This window comes from Melanostigma gelatinosum (assembly GCF_949748355.1).
Source record: "Melanostigma gelatinosum genome assembly, chromosome: 1".
In the NCBI taxonomy this organism is placed as follows: Eukaryota; Metazoa; Chordata; class Actinopteri; order Perciformes; family Zoarcidae; genus Melanostigma; species Melanostigma gelatinosum.
Genome location: NC_136634.1, coordinates 545001 through 562500, shown reverse-complemented (window position 1 = coordinate 562500; position 17500 = coordinate 545001). Strand labels below are relative to the sequence as shown.

At 46.9% G+C, this 17500-nt stretch overlaps 3 protein-coding genes across 3 annotated transcripts in view; 1 reads left to right on the top strand and 2 right to left on the bottom strand.

The window, feature by feature from the left end:
- The window catches only part of rpgrip1l (RPGRIP1 like), a 43024-nt gene extending 38137 nt beyond the window's left edge, over nt 1–4887 (bottom strand). The window contains exons 1-7 of the mRNA XM_079274286.1: nt 4813–4887; nt 4092–4169; nt 3376–3520; nt 2881–3191; nt 2703–2802; nt 1453–1596; nt 25–130 (exon numbers count right to left, since the gene is read on the bottom strand). Coding sequence (XP_079130412.1) covers nt 25–130; nt 1453–1596; nt 2703–2802; nt 2881–3191; nt 3376–3520; nt 4092–4161 — 876 coding nt within the window. The 5' untranslated portion in view covers nt 4162–4169; nt 4813–4887. The remainder of the gene's footprint in view (nt 1–24; nt 131–1452; nt 1597–2702; nt 2803–2880; nt 3192–3375; nt 3521–4091; nt 4170–4812) is intronic.
- A 6104-nt stretch (nt 4888–10991) lies between these two features.
- Nucleotides 10992–15348, top strand: hsd17b2 (hydroxysteroid (17-beta) dehydrogenase 2; the record flags this gene model as incomplete). The annotated part of the gene is made up of 5 exons (XM_079275273.1): nt 10992–11244; nt 11386–11598; nt 11762–11947; nt 14352–14489; nt 14957–15348. The coding sequence occupies 5 exons, from the start codon at nt 10992–10994 to the stop codon at nt 15346–15348; spliced, it is 1182 nt and encodes a 393-aa protein (XP_079131399.1).
- Nucleotides 15349–15410: 62 nt separating this feature from the next.
- The window catches only part of mphosph6 (M-phase phosphoprotein 6), a 6214-nt gene continuing 4124 nt past the window's right edge, over nt 15411–17500 (bottom strand). The window contains exons 3-5 of the mRNA XM_079274299.1: nt 16638–16728; nt 15851–15945; nt 15411–15727 (exon numbers count right to left, since the gene is read on the bottom strand). Of these exons, the coding sequence (XP_079130425.1) occupies nt 15577–15727; nt 15851–15945; nt 16638–16728 (337 nt within the window). The 3' untranslated portion in view covers nt 15411–15576. The remainder of the gene's footprint in view (nt 15728–15850; nt 15946–16637; nt 16729–17500) is intronic.

Below are 17500 nucleotides of genomic sequence, written 5' to 3'. Positions count from 1 at the left end.
CATTGATCTGTGAGCAGCTCTCACCTCCTGTAGTTGTAAAAACCGTCCCTCCAGCTCTGAGACCATGTCAGACCGCTCAGACAGCTGCTTCTGTAGTTTGATCATCGACACGTTACCGTTGACCTGAGACCTGAGAGAGAAAAACACAAGTGAGGCGGCAGTGAGGCGGCAGTGAGGCGTCAGTGAGGCGGTAGTGAGGCGGCACAGAGGCGGCAGTGAGGCGTCAGTGAGGCGGTAGTGAGGCGGCACAGAGGCGGTAGTGAGGCGGCACAGAGGCGGTAGTGAGGCGTCAGTGAGGCGTCAGTGAGGCGTCAGTGAGGCGGCACAGAGGCGGCACAGAGGCGTCAGTGAGGCGTCAGTGAGGCGGCACAGAGGCGTCAGTGAGGCGTCAGTGAGGCGTCAGTGAGGCGTCAGTGAGGCGGCACAGAGGCGTCAGTGAGGCGTCAGTGAGGCGTCAGTGAGGCGGCACAGAGGCGTCAGTGAGGCGTCAGTGAGGCGGTAGTGAGGCGTCAGTGAGGCGGTAGTGAGGCGGCACAGAGGCGTCAGTGAGGCGTCAGTGAGGCGTCAGTGAGGCGTCAGTGAGGCGGCACAGAGGCGTCAGTGAGGCGTCAGTGAGGCGGTAGTGAGGCGTCAGTGAGGCGGTAGTGAGGCGGCACAGAGGCGTCAGTGAGGCGTCAGTGAGGCGTCAGTGAGGCGTCAGTGAGGCGTCAGTGAGGCGGTAGTGAGGCGGCACAGAGGCGTCAGTGAGGCGGCAGTGAGGCGGCAGTGAGGCAGCAGTGAGGCGGTAGTGAGGCGGTAGTGAGGCGGCACAGAGGCGGCAGTGAGGCGTCAGTGAGGCGGCAGTGAGGCGGTAGTGAGGCGGTAGTGAGGCGGCAGTGAGGCGGCAGTGAGGCGTCAGTGAGGCGGTAGTGAGGCGGTAGTGAGGCGGCAGTGAGGCGTCAGTGAGGCGGCACAGAGGCGTCAGTGAGGCGGCACAGAGGCGGCAGTGAGGCGGCAGTGAGGCGGCACAGAGGCGTCAGTGAGGCGGCACAGAGGCGTCAGTGAGGCGGCAGTGAGGCGGCAGTGAGGCGGCACAGAGGCGTCAGTGAGGCGTCAGTGAGGCGGCAGTGAGGCGGCAGTGAGGCGGCAGTGAGGCGGCAGTGAGGCGGCAGTGAGGCGGCAGTGAGGCGTCAGTGAGGCGGCAGTGAGGCGGCAGTGAGGCGGCACAGAGGCGGCAGTGAGGCGGTAGAGAGACGTTATGGAGGCTCCTCTATGGAAACAGAACCATCATGACTAGAAGTAGAGAGAACTAGAACATGTCTTTAGTGCAGAATAACTCAGTCATGATGACGATGATAATGAGAGTTTTTACAGCTTCTAGTTGAAATAAACTGAGTAGTTTTGGAGATTGTTTTGGTGTTTTTCTGGTTCTTGATGTTAAAGGATCAGGTACTTCCCAGAACAACTCTGTACCTCAGTCTGGAGCTCTGCTGCTCTCGGACCTGCAGGAGTCTCTCCTCAAACTCTGCCTCGTTCCTCCTTAGCTCCTCCCTCAGCAGCTCCGACGCTCCCTCCACCTCCTCCATGTGGCTCCTCTGGAGCTCCATCACGTTCTCTCTGGTACACAGAGAGAGAGAGACGGTTACCTTTAGTGACTTTAACTTCATTCTATCATTAACACGCTAACAGCAGCTGCTCAGAGCTAACATGCTGTGTCCTCTGAAAGAGTTCAAATGACACAGAGACTCCGTCAAAGTCCTTGAAATATGGAGTGAGATTAGTAACTGTAATGTAAATACTTTAAACAGTAATCCCTTGTGATTTTCAGTGGATCAATGTGACTTTAAAACCAGCTGGAGTTCTGCTCTGGTGGTTTAGGAGGACGCGGTTACAGACCCTGGTGGTTTAGGAGGACGCGGTTACAGACCCTGGTGGTTTAGGAGGACGCGGCTACAGACCCTGGTGGTTTAGGAGGACGCGGCTACAGACCCTGGTGGTTTAGGAGGACGCGGCTACAGACCCTGGTGGTTTAGGAGGACGCGGCTACAGACCCTGGTGGTTTAGGAAGACGCGGCTACAGACCCTGGTGGTTTGGGAGGACGCGGCTACAGACCCTGGTGGTTTGGGAGGACTCAGATATAGACCCTGGTCTTTTAGGAGGACGCGGCTACAGACCCTGGTGGTTTGGGAGGACTCAGATATAGACCCTGGTAGTTTAGGAGGACAGGATTACAGACCCTGGTGGTTTAGGAGGATGCGGCTACAGACCCTGGTGGTTTAGGAGGACACGGTCACAGACCCTGGTGGTTTAGGAGGACGTGGCTACAGACCCTGGTGGTTTAGGAGGACGCGGCTACAGACCCTGGTGGTTTGGGAGGACTCAGATATAGACCCTGGTAGTTTAGGAGGACACGTTACAGACCCTGGTGGTTTAGGAGGATGCGGCTACAGACCCTGGTGGTTTAGGAGGACACGATTACAGACCCTGGTGGTTTAGGAGGATGCGGCTACAGACCCTGGTGGTTTAGGAGGACACGTTACAGACCCTGGTGGTTTAGGAGGATGCGGCTACAGACCCTGGTGGTTTAGGAGGACAATATTACAGACCCTGGTGGTTTAGGAGGACGCGGCTACAGACCCTGGTGGTTTGGGAGGACTCAGATATAGACCCTGGTGGTTTGGGAGGACACGGTTACAGACTCTGGTGGTTTAGGAGGACTCACAGGTTTCGGACCTCGGCCCTGGCCTCCTCCAGCAGACTGTGTCCAAACCGAGGCAGGAGGCCCGTCGGGGGTCTGGCTCCTCCCTCTGAACTACGGGTACCTGAAGGAGACAAACATCAGAGGACTTTAATAAACCCACCTCCAGATGTTCAGGTGGTCTCCTCTACCTGAGACCTACCTTTGAGCCTCCCTCGAGGAGGAGAGGAGTCGTCGTCTCTCAGCTTCTTTAACCCAGAGTTGACCCGTGACGGGACGCGGTCGTACGGAGACGACCTCCTGCTCTGGGAGGTGAGGAGCTGCTGCTTGGCCAAAAGGAGGCGCCGCTTCAGCCCCTCGTTCTCCGCCTGCAGGCCGCGCACTGTCTCCTGGAGCTCCTCCATCATCTCCTCCATCTCCACGTCACGAAGCCTGGAGACTCCTCCTCCTCCCACCACCAGCTGCTCCATACGACCACGGTCCTTCACCAGCCTCATCAGCTTAGTGCCCAGCCTGAGGTGGAGGAGGAAGAAGAAGGAGGAAGATCAGAGGTGAGTGTTATAAAGAGAAGTTAAGAAGTTCCTGTCTGGAGGTCTTTGAGTTCAGTTCATTATGCGACCTGTGAAAACAGCTGTCTGTCCTCTGAGGGTGTGTGTGTGTGTGTGTGTGTGTCTCTCAGTGTGTGTGTGTGTCTCACTTCCTGATCTTGTCCTCCTGCTTGTTAACGTGCTGTTTGAGGACCAGTGTCTCCTCGTTGAGTCTCAGGAATCGGTCCTCCAGCTCCTTTCTGGACACACGAGAGACGTCCTGTCTCGCTCGAGCATTTTGGAACGTCGATGAGTCTTTAAGCACAAAACTTTATTTAAAACACACAATGAGACGACGTAAACAGCAAATACAGAAGGTTGTAGGAGCATAGAGAAGAAGAATGTGTGATCTTTCTCAGAGAGACAACACGGAGACAGCACGGAAACAACACGGAGACACACGGAGACAGCACAGAGACACCACGGAAACAACACGGAGACAACACGGAGACAACACGGAGACAGCACGGAGACAGCACGGAGACAACACGGAAACAACACGGAGACAACACGGAAACAACACGGAGACAGCACAGAGACACCACGGAAACAACACGGACACGGAGACAGCACAGAGACACACGGAGACAACACTGAGACAGCACAGAGACAACACGGAGACAGCACAGAGACAACACGGAGACAATACGGAGACACACGCCGACAACACGGAGACAGCACAGCGACACACGAAGACAACACAGAGACACACGGAAACAACACAGAGACACACGGAGACAACACGGAGACACACGGGAACAAACACAGAGACGACACGGAGACAACATAGAGACACATAGTGACAACATGGAGACAACATGGAGACCTGCTGTGAGGTTCACGGTGAAGTCTCTGACTGGAACATCTGCTGCTGTCTCATCCAGTAGAGTGGACATGTCTCAGTCTGTAAATGAAAAGGTCTTCCTCAAACAGGACATATGTCACACACTTACATTATGATAAATATTAATGTAGTTGTGGAAGATAAAAAGTTACACCAAACTCCTTCAAAATCTAGTAGATTTAAATTCATATCCTCGTGGTGAAAGAGACCACACTCAAGACTTTTTGGGTCTTCTAGTGTATTCAATTAAATTTAATTAAATATATTTTATAAAGCACATAACTATATTTGTATCGGCATACAAGTGACAAACTAATAGCATTTAATTTGAATATGATCTAAACTTCTAATCTTCACTGTTTAAACTATCGGAGCAATAAGTGGAGCTGCTTCGATAAACATGTAACTGAAACACGTGCTGCCTGCTGTGACGAATGTGCGCGGAACTGAAGTTAAACATTTGAATGATTCTTTAGTGTTTTCAGCTAAATGTCTGAAGGACTAGTTAACGTCACTTCCGCTAGTGAGCGAAGAAAGATGCAGAATTTAAACGCAGTCTGGCGTACGTTAGCTACGTTAGCTAGCTCACTAAACAAGAGCTCGCTCTTATCACGTGATGATACTTATGTATCATTATATGTGTCTTGGTATTCCATGAATCCCTTTAAAGGACCTCCGTGATTCATTTTTAAACATTTCTTACCTTTAAAAACGACTTTATTAATTCCAGACACGGTTGCTCCTGAAAACACAGCGGTTCACGTCGTTATGATGCAACTACGCATGCGCAGAGCGAGGAGGAGTCTGGGAAAAGTAGTTCTTTAAAGCGCATTGCCACTCTAGGTGCTTTTAGTTGATTGATTTTCACTATAAACACATTTTTATCTTTCCCTCCTCACGTGTGAGATTATTAATCACATTATAAACATAAAGACACATTCTGACACTTTGTTTGTGAGTAAACGTGTAACTTTAAACTCTTACTGGATGTTTTATGTGTATTTCCATAGTCCTCATGTCTCATGTGTTTATCCATCAGCTCTATTTTGTTCTCTTCTTCTATTCTACCCATGAAAGTCTCTCTGAAGGGTCCAGTTTGAGGCCGCATGTCTGTATTTATGAGCAGCTCCTGGTTGATAGAAACCTGACAGACGTCTCTCATCAGCTGACCACGGAGCTCATTTAGAGTCCAGTGGACAGAATGAGTTCACTCTGCATGACCCCCCCAGTCAGACGCTGTGGGGTCAGATTGTCAGAGAGCTTGTGTTCATTGGGCCGTGACTTCACCTCCACACAACAACTGTCAAGTTCTTTATTTAACCTCCATCTCTTCCTCTTATTGTAATGAAGCAGATCTCACGTGTTCAACCCGTCTGAACATCCAACATCCAACATCTAACATCCAACATCCAACATCTAATATCCAACATCGAATATCTAATATCCAACATCCAACATCTAATATCCAACATCGAATATCCAACATCTAATATCCAACATCGAATATCCAACATCTAACATCTAATATCCAACATCTAATATCCAACATCCAACATCTACTATCCAACATCCAACATCTAATATCCAACATCCAACATCCAACATCTAATATCCAACATCTAACATCTAATATCCAACATCCAACATCTAACATCCAACATCTAATATCCAACATCTAATATCCAACATCCAACATCTAATATCCAACATCCAACATCTAACATCCAACATCTAATATCCAACATCTAACATCTACTATCCAACATCCAACATCCAACATCTAATATCCAACATCTAACATCTAATATCCAACATCCAACATCCAACATCTAATATCCAACATCTAACATCTAACATCCAACATCTAATATCCAACATCTAATATCCAACATCTAACATCTAATATCCAACATCCAACATCCAACATCTAATATCCAACATCTAACATCTACTATCCAACATCCAACATCTAATATCCAACATCCAACATCCAACATCTAATATCCAACATCCAACATCTAATATCCAACATCCAACATCCAACATCTAACATCCAACATCTAATATCCAACATCCAACATCTAATATCCAACATCCAATATCTAACATCCAACATCCAACATCCAACATCTAATATCCAACATCTAATATCCAACATCCAACATCTAATATCCAACATCTAACATCTAATATCCAACATCGAATATCCAACATCCAACATCTAATATCCAACATCTAATATCCAACATCCAATATCTAACATCCAACATCCAACATCCAACATCCAACATCTAATATCCAACATCGAATATCCAACATCCAATATCTAACATCCAACATCCAACATCCAACATCTAATATCCAACATCTAACATCTAATATCCAACATCTAATATCAAACATCTAATATCCAACATCCAACATCTAATATCCAACATCCAACATCTAATATCCAACATCTAATATCCAACATCTAATATCCAACATCCAACATCTAACATCTACTATCCAACATCCAACATCCAACATCGAATATCCAACATCCAACATCTAACATCCAACATCTAATATCCAACATCTAACATCTACTATCCAACATCCAACATCTAATATCCAACATCTAACATCTAATATCCAACATCTAATATCCAACATCCAACATCTAACATCCAACATCTAATATCCAACATCTAACATCTACTATCCAACATCCAACATCTAATATCCAACATCTAACATCTAATATCCAACATCTAATATCCAACATCCAACATCTAACATCCAACATCTAATATCCAACATCTAACATCTAATATCCAACATCTAATATCCAACATCCAACATCTAACATCCAACATCTAATATCCAACATCTAACATCTACTATCCAACATCCAACATCTAATATCCAACATCTAACATCTAATATCCAACATCCAACATCTAATATCCAACATCCAACATCTAATATCCAACATCCAACATCTAATATCCAACATCCAACATCTAATATCCAACATCTAATATCCAACATCCAATATCTAACATCCAACATCCAACATCCAACATCTAATATCCAACATCGAATATCTAACATCCAACATCCAACATCCAACATCCAACATCTAATATCCAACATCTAACATCTAATATCCAACATCTAATATCCAACATCCAACATCTAATATCCAACATCTAACATCTAATATCCAACATCCAACATCTAATATCCAACATCCAACATCTAATATCCAACATCTAATCACACGATCACATCGTTCACACCGTTCACACCGATCACATCGATCACACGATCACACATTCACACGATCACACGATCACACCGATCACACGATCACACGATCACACCGATCACACCGATCACACCGATCACACCGATCACACGATCACACGATCACACGATCACACCGATCACACGTTCACACAGATCACACGATCACACATTCACACGATCACACCGATCACACCGATCACACGATCACACGATCACATCGATCACACCGATCACACGTTCACACCGATCACATCGATCACACGATCACACGTTCACACCGATCACACGATCACACAGATCACACCGATCACACGTTCACACCGATCACACCGATCACACGTTGACACCGATCACACGATCACACCGATCACACGTTCACACCGATCACACGATCACACATTCACACGATCACACGATCACACCGATCACACGATCACACCGATCACACCGATCACACGATCACACGTTCACACCGATCACACCGATCACACGATCACACGATCACACCGATCACACGATCACACCGATCACACGATCACACCGATCACACGTTCACACAGATCACACGATCACACATTCACACGATCACACCGATCACACCGATCACACGTTGACACCGATCACACGATCACACCGATCACACGTTCACACGATCACACATTCACACGATCACACCGATCACACGATCACATCGATCACACGATCACATCGATCACACGATCACACGTTCACACCGATCACACCGATCACACGATCACACGTTCACACCGATCACACGATCACACATTCACACGATCACACCGATCACACCGATCACACGTTCACACCGATCACACCGATCACACGTTGACACCGATCACACGATCACACCGATCACACGTTCACACCGATCACACGATCACACATTCACACGATCACACCGATCACACGATCACACGTTCACACCGATCACACATTCACACGATCACACCGATCACACCGATCACACGATCACACGTTCACACCGATCACACCGATCACACGTTCACACCGATCACACCGATCACACGTTCACACCGATCACACGATCACACCGATCACACCGATCACACCGATCACACGTTCACACCGATCACACCGATCACACCGATCACACCGATCACACGATCACACGATCACACCGATCACACCGATCACACGTTCACACCGATCACACGTTCACACCGATCACACGATCACACCGATCACACGTTCACACCGATCACACGTTCACACCGATCACACCGATCACACGTTCACACCGATCACACCGATCACACGTTCACACCGATCACACGATCACACCGATCACGCGTTCACACCCATCACACCGATCACGCGTTCACACCGATCATGCGATCACACCGATCACACCCATCACACGATCACACCGATCACACGATCACGCGTTCACACCCATCACACCGATCACGCGTTCACACCGATCATGCGATCACACGTTCACACCGATCACACGTTCACACCGATCACACCCATCACACGATCACACCTTCACACGATCACATCGATCACACGTTCACACCGATCACACGTTCACACCCATCACACGATCACACCGATCACACGTTCACACCGTTCACACCGATCACACCGATCACACGATCACACGTTCACACCCATCACACGATCACACCGATCACACGTTCACACCGATCACACGGATCACACGATCACACGTTCACACCCATCACACGATCACACGATCACACCGATCACACGTTCACACCCATCACACGATCACACGATCACACCGATCACACGTTCACACCGATCACACCGATCACACGATCACACGATCACACCGATCACACGTTCACACCGATCACACCGATCACACGATCACACCGATCGTGTCCTTAATGAAGTTGTTTTTATCTTTCGTATTATTGTCACAATCATTATTATTATCACTTGTATTATTATTGTCATTATTATTGGTCAATAATAGTTCAATAGATGATGTTAAATGATGTCATGTATTACAATAAGAACTAACTACAGACGGTCTGACTGTGATTTAGACTTTAGAAGAGAAAGTGAGATCTTTATCGTCACCGCTGGGACCAGAGGGGGAGGAGCAGGAACCGGTCTGAGCACCACATACCTGAGCAGGAGGATCACCTGCAGCCTCACTTCACTTCACCTGTCACGCACAAGTGAGACAACAGGAGAGACAGCTGAGAGACAACAGGAGTGACAGCTGAGAGACAACAGGAGAGACATCTGAGAGACAACAGGAGTGACAGCTGAGAGACAGCTGAGAGACAACAGGAGAGACAACTGAGAGACAACAGGAGTGACAGCTGAGAGACAACAGGAGAGACATCTGAGAGACAACAGGAGTGACAGCTGAGAGACAACAGGAGAGACAACTGAGAGACAACAGGAGAGACAACTGAGAGACAACAGGAGAGACAGCTGAGAGACAACCGGAGAGACAGCTGAGAGACAACAGGAGAGACAACAGGAGAGACAACTGAGAGACAACAGGAGAGACAACTGAGAGACAACAGGAGAGACAGCTGAGAGACAACAGGAGAGACAGCTGAGAGACAACAGGTGAGACAGCTGAGAGACAACAGCTGAGAGACAGCTGAGAGACAACAGGAGTGACAGCTGAGAGACAACAGCTGAGAGACAGCTGAGAGACAACAGGTGAGACAGCTGAGAGACAACAGCTGAGAGACAACAGGTGAGAGACAACAGGTGAGACAGCTGAGAGACAACTGAGAGACAACAGGAGAGACAGCTGAGAGACAGCTGAGAGACAACAGGTGAGACAGCTGAGAGACAACAGGTGAGACAGCTGAGAGACAACAGGAGAGACAGCTGAGAGACAACAGGAGATACAGCTGAGAGACAACAGGTGAGACAGCTGAGAGACAACAGGTGAGACAGCTGAGAGACAACAGGTGAGACAGCTGAGAGACAACAGGTGGGACAACAGGAGACACAGCTGAGAGACAACAGGAGTGACAGCTGAGAGACAACAGGTGAGACAGCTGAGAGACAACAGCTGAGAGACAGCTGAGAGACAACAGGAGTGACAGCTGAGAGACAACAGGTGAGACAACAGCTGAGAGACAGCTGAGAGACAACAGGTGAGACAGCTGAGAGACAACAGCTGAGAGACAACAGGTGAGAGACAACAGGTGAGACAGCTGAGAGACAACTGAGAGACAACAGGAGAGACAGCTGAGAGACAACAGGTGAGACAGCTGAGAGACAACAGGTGAGACAGCTGAGAGACAACAGGAGAGACAGCTGAGAGACAACAGGAGATACAGCTGAGAGACAACAGGTGAGACAGCTGAGAGACAACAGGTGAGACAGCTGAGAGACAACAGGTGAGACAGCTGAGAGACAACAGGTGGGACAACAGGAGACACAGCTGAGAGACAACAGGAGAGACAGCTGAGAGACAACAGGTGGGACAACAGGAGACACAGCTGAGAGACAACAGGAGAGACAGCTGAGAGACAACAGGTGAGACAGCTGAGAGACAGCTGAGAGACAACAGGAGAGACTCAACACACCGACAGTCAGAAGATGGACATCACTTCCTGTTTCTGTGTCGGAGCTGCAGCTGTGTTCTTCTTCACCGTGCTGTGGAAGCTTAAAGAGGGCTGTGGAACCTGGTTCTGGACCGTCTGGGCCCTGGTCTGGGCTCTGGTCGGGTCCTCTCTGTACCTCTCTGGTCCTCCGGTGGTCTGTGGACTGGCCGTCCTCGGCTGCAGCTTGTTCCTGATGTGTGAGACTGAGAAGAGAGTAGAGCTGCAGAGCAGAGCAGTGCTGATCACAGGTGAGAGACATGCGCACGCACACGCACACACACACACACACGCACGCACACACACACACACACACACACACACACACACACGCACGCACGCACGCACTGAGAACGCCTTGTTTCAGGTTTGCCGTGTCTCTTGCTCTGGAGGTTGTGATTCAGGATTCGGTCTGGCTCTGGCATTGCGGCTCAGCGAGTCCGGACTGAAGGTATTCGCTGGCGTGCTGGACGAGGACGGAGCCGGAGCTCAGCAGCTCAGAGGACGAGGAACTGAAAACCTTCAGGTGCTGCAGCTCGACGTCACCGACAACAACCAGATAGAGACGGCTCACAGGTACATCAGCACTCAGGTGGCTGACACAGGTAAACATAAGACAGATCCATCAAACACGAGTCCCACAGTTGAAACTGAAGACAAGAATTAAATCCTATTTGTTTTGACCTCATGACATTATTGTGAATGAATTAAGTGGGACAGGGACTTGGATCTTTCTGTCCCTTTGTCTGGTGTCTGGTGTCCCTGCAGGTCTGTGGGGTTTGGTGAACAACGCAGGAGTCCTTCACTGTCCCGTGGATGCAGAACTGCAGCCAATCACAGCGTTCAGATGCTGCATGGACGTGAACTTCCTGTCTGCAGTGAAGATGTGTCAGGTGTTCCTCCCTCTGCTGAGGAGGTCCAGAGGACGCATCGTCAATGTGTCCAGCATGGCAGGTACATCTGACTGACTACTGTGGTGGACTAACCGTGTATTAAACAGTGCATTAACAGTGCATTAACAGTGTATTAACAGTACACTAACAGTGCATTAACAGTGCATTGACAGTGCATTAACAGTGTACTAACAGTGTATTAACAGTGCATTGACAGTGCATTGACAGTACATTAACAGTGTACTAACAGTGTACTAACAGTGCATTAACGGTGCATTAACAGTGTACTAACAGTGTATTAACAGTGTATTAACAGTGTATTAACAGTGTATTAACAGTGTATTAACAGTGTATTAACAGTGTACTAACAGTGTACTAACAGTGCATTAACAGTGCATTAACAGTGCATTAACAGTGCATTAACAGTGTATTAACAGTGTATTAACAGTGCATTAACAGTGTACTAACAGTGTATTAACAGTGTATTAACAGTGTATTAACAGTGTACTAACAGTGTACTAACAGTGTACTAACAGTGCATTAATGGTGTATTAATGGTGTACTAACAGTGTACTAACAGTGCATTAACAGTGTATTAACAGTGTATAAACAGTGTACTAACAGTGTATTAACAGTGTATTAAACAGTGTATTAACAGTGCATTAACGGGGTATTAACAGTGCATTAACAGTGTACTAACAGTGTACTAACAGTGCATTAACAGTGCATTAACAGTGCATTAACAATGTACTAACAGTGTACTAACAGTGTACTAACAGTGCATAAACAGTGTACTAACAGTGTATTAACAGTGTATTAAACAGTGTACTAACAGTGTATTAACAGTGTATTAAACTGTGTATTAACAGTGTATTAACGGGGTATTAACAGTGCATTAACAGTGTATTAAGTGTATTAACGGTGTATTAAACAGTGTATTAAACGTGTATTAATGGGGTATTACCAGTGTAGTAACGGTGTACTAACGGTGTATTAAGAGTGCATTAACGGTGTATTAACAGTGCATTAACAGTGTACTTAGTGTACTAACAGAGTATTACTTGGTGTATTAACAGCGTATCACACGGTGTATATAAACAGGCGCATTAACGTTTACTAAGTGTATTAACGGTGTATTAAACAGTGTATTAAACGTGTATTAACGGGGTATTAACAGTGCATTAACAGTGTATTAAACAGTATTAAACGTGTATTAATGGTGTATTAACGGTGTACTAACAGTGTACTAACAGTGCATTAACAGTGTATTAACAGTGCATAAACAGTGTACTAACAGTGTATTAACAGTGTATTAAACAGTGTATTAACAGTGCATTAACCGTGTATTAACAGTGTATTAACAGTGCATTAACAGTGTATTAAACAGTGTATTAAACATGTATTAACGGGGTATTAACAGTGCATTAACAGTGTATTAACGTGTATTAAACAGTGTATTAAACATGTATTAACGGGGTATTAACAGTGCATTAACAGTGTACTAACAGTGTACTAACAGTGCATTAACAGTGCATTAACAGTGCATTAACAATGTACTAACAGTGTACTAACAGTGTACTAACAGTGCATAAACAGTGTACTAACAGTGTATTAACAGTGTATTAAACAGTGTATTAACAGTGTATTAACGGGGTATTAACAGTGCATTAACAGTGTATTAAACAGTGTATTAAACGTGTATTAATGGGGTATTACCAGTGTAGTAACGGTGTACTAACGGTGTATTAAGAGTGCATTAACGGTGTATTAACAGTGCATTAACAGTGTACTTAGTGTACTAACAGAGTATTACTTGGTGTATTAACAGCGTATCACACGGTGTATATAAACAGGCGCATTAACGTTTACTAAGTGTATTAACGGTGTATTAAACAGTGTATTAAACGTGTACTAACAGTGTATTAACAGTGTATTAAACAGTGTATTAACAGTGCATTAACCGTGTATTAACAGTGTATTAACAGTGCATTAACAGTGTATTAAACAGTGTATTAAACATGTATTAACGGGGTATTAACAGTGCATTAACAGTGTATTAAGTGTATTAACAGTGTTTTAATGGTGTACTAACAGTGTATTAATGGTGTACTAACGGTGTATTAAGAGTGCATTAACGGTGTATTAACAGTGCATTAACAGTGTACTTAGTGTACTAACAGCGTATCACACGGTGTATGTAAACAGGCGCATTAACGTTTACTAAGTGTACTAAGTGTAATAACAGCGTATTACTTGGTGTATAAACAGGCGTATTAACAGCATATCACACGGTGTATAACCATTATATAAACAGGAGCATTAAACGGTGTACTTACAGTGTAATAACAGTGTAATACATGGTGTATTACTTGGTGTATAAACAGTATATAAACAGGTGCATTAACAGTGTACTTACAGTGTAATAACAGTGTAATACATGGTGTATTACATGATGTTCCCTGCAGCCGAGGTGCCGATGCCCCGGTTATCTGCTTACGGAGCCTCGAAGGCGGCCCTGAGTGTCTTCTCTAGAGTGATGAGGTTGGAGTTATCCGAGTGGGGAGTCAACGTGGCTCTAATCCAACCTGCAGGCTTCAGAACAAGTAGGTCTGATTCTAACATTTGAAGTGTGTTTCACTGGATGACGTGGACACAAGAAGAGAACTACAGCTCCAACCGGTCAGGGGGAACTGAAAACTAAAATCCAACTTTTGTGGTTGAAAGCAGAGAAGCCAGCCGAAGTTGTGCTGCGACATGTTCCGTCTACTTTAGACTTCCTGTGGATCTAAACTCAAGAGTAAAGGCAGCGCAGACCTTCTGCTCTGTTCAGATTCTTTTCTTCTCTGAAGCGCCTAAAACATTGGTGCTCAGATCTTTCGTCCTATAAATATAACAAACGTACGTGATGTCATTACAGACGTGTTGGCATCATTTATTATTTGTGTTGGTCTTATTTGTCTTTTGTTTGTTCTTTAGTTTATTATTTGTTGATGTCGGGAGTAAAACTACGTAGTTATACATTTATACAGTTATACATAACCGTCTGATGAGACCCGTGTTTTGTCCTCAGATATCTTCGGGACCAGCGATGACGTCGCTCGCTACAGAGCTCAGATCCTCTCGGCTGTTTCCGGCGATGCCAGAGAGGATTATGGGGATGCGTACATCTCCTCGCTCCCCAGAGGTCTGTCCAGGATGTCCCGCGAGTCGTCGGAGGACGTGTCTCCTGTGGTGGACGCCATGTGTCACGCTCTGCTGTCGGTCCGTCCTAAACCCGTGTACGAGCCCGGGAGGATGGGCCGGCTGCTGCCGCTGCTCCACCGCTGCGCTCCGACCGCCGTGTTCGATGCCGTCATCGCCGTCATCACCAAACACGGCGACCGCAGACCGGCAGGACTCAGCAGGAGCCGAGGCTCACGGGACAAATACAGAGTTCAGACTGATCTACCGGCAGAGACCTGAGGCTTCTTTTACATGGCACTGTCCCTTTAAGAGCTATTTAAAGAAGTTACGTGACGCGTGAACACAGAGCTGTGAGTTTAATGAGCAGCGTCAGAGAGATTCCTCTTCTTTAAAACACAGATGTTCAACATCCAATCAGCCTAAAACACAACATCTGTCTCTGCACATGTGGAGTCAAATAAAAAACTGAAGATAATAATTCTGAGTCACGTCCATACAGATAGTGTTTCAGTCGTGAGGCTTGAGAAAGACTCTCTTGCTGGTTTCCACCACGTTGTGGTTCACGTCGTTGTCTTCTTCTTCTTCTTCTTCTGCTGTCGCCGCTCTCTGTCGCTTCGTAGAAAACTTCTTCTTCATGCTCCTCACTAGACTCTCGTACCTGCAGAAGAAGAAGCAGAGAGTTGAGACGCGTCTGATGATGAAGTCCAGTTCACAGCCAATGAGCAGCAGGTAAACTTCTGTTTCCAGCACAAACGTTCAGGAAGCAGAAGCTGTTCGGTACCTGAGAGCCATTTCTTCATCGGTGACGTCCGTCTGCATCCTGCTGGGCTCTTCTTCTTCCTTCTCCTCTTCCGGGTTCATCAGCAGCATCAGTCTCTGAGAGGAACAACCACAAACACTCTCCATCAACAGCTCAGAAGGTGAAACAGACATCACATTCATGAATAAACAAACAGCAATCTGTCCTCGTCATCGCTCTAAGTTGAACTTTCACCCTGAACTAAACATTAGAAAGTACGCCTGAGACTCAGGACAAGTCTGAGACTCATCTGTCCAACCGTCTGCCGTTAAAGCGGATCGTCCCCTGAACGCACCGCGGATCAGCCGGCTTCTTCTTCTCTGGCGTTGAGGCTTCGTCCAGCAGAACGAGGTCTGCGTCTGGTCTGTAGTGTTTCTATAACAACACTGATGTGTTGTTGAAGGCGGAAACGCTTCCTCTCATCCAGAAGGTCAAAGACGACCAGCTTCATAAGAAAGTTGACTGATTGGATGAATGTCGGGATGTCACTGAAGTGATCGCTTACTTTCATAGTTCTCACAGAACTTCCTCCTCTTCTCCCCGAACTCATAGTTATCCGGGGGACGATCCTCATTCCCTGCCGGAGTCTCGGAGGACCCATTCCTCCCGATCACTCACCACACCAAGCAGTGAAACCGTTAAAGAGACTCACCGGATCCTCCGCATCAACAGAGGAGGACACGAAGATCGGGAACCATTCAACATGAGCACCACTCAGACTCACAGGAAACAGGAAGAGGAAGCGATGAGGACTACGTGAGAAACAAACCTCGACTTCTGGGTTAAAACCTTTGAAGGAGAAGCGACCGTACTTCAGCTCCTCACAGGGAACGAAGCTCTTCTCCTCGATGATGAAGTTCCTGAGAGGAGAAGAGATGATGTCACCGATAATGAAAGAGTTGATTTACAGCGTTATAGATTGTTACGCATGTAATACTCTCTATCTGCAGTACGTTACGTTTAAACATCAGTATACACAAAGACATGGTGCACACTGAGCGTCCTCACTACGCCGGAGTCCTCGAGCACCGTAAACAGAGGAGTTTGGAAACGATGACGCCCACACCGTGTTCTCTACTAACCCACACCGTGTTCTCTACTAACCCACACCGTGTTCTCTACTAACCCACACCGTGTTCTCTACTAACCCACACCGTGTTCTCTACTAACCCACACCGTGTTCTCTACTAACCCACACCGTGTTCTCTACTAACCCACACCGTGTTCTCTACTAACCCACACCGTGTTCTCTACTAACCCACACCGTGTTCTCTACTAACCCACACCGTGTTCTCTACTAACCCACACCGTGTTCTCTACTAACCCACACCGTGTTCTCTACTAACCCACACCGTGTTCTCTACTAACCCACACCGTGTTCTCTACTAACCCCGACCCACACCGTGTTCTCTACTAACCCACACCGTGTTCTCTACTAACCCGACCCACACCGTGTTCTCCACTAACCCGACCCACACCGTGTTCTCTACTAACCCACACCGTGTTCTCTACTAACCCGACCCACACCGTGTTCTCTACTAACCCGACCCACACCGTGTTCTCTACTAACCCGACCCACACCGTGTTCTCTACTAACCCACACCGTGTTCTCTATTAACCCCGACCCACACC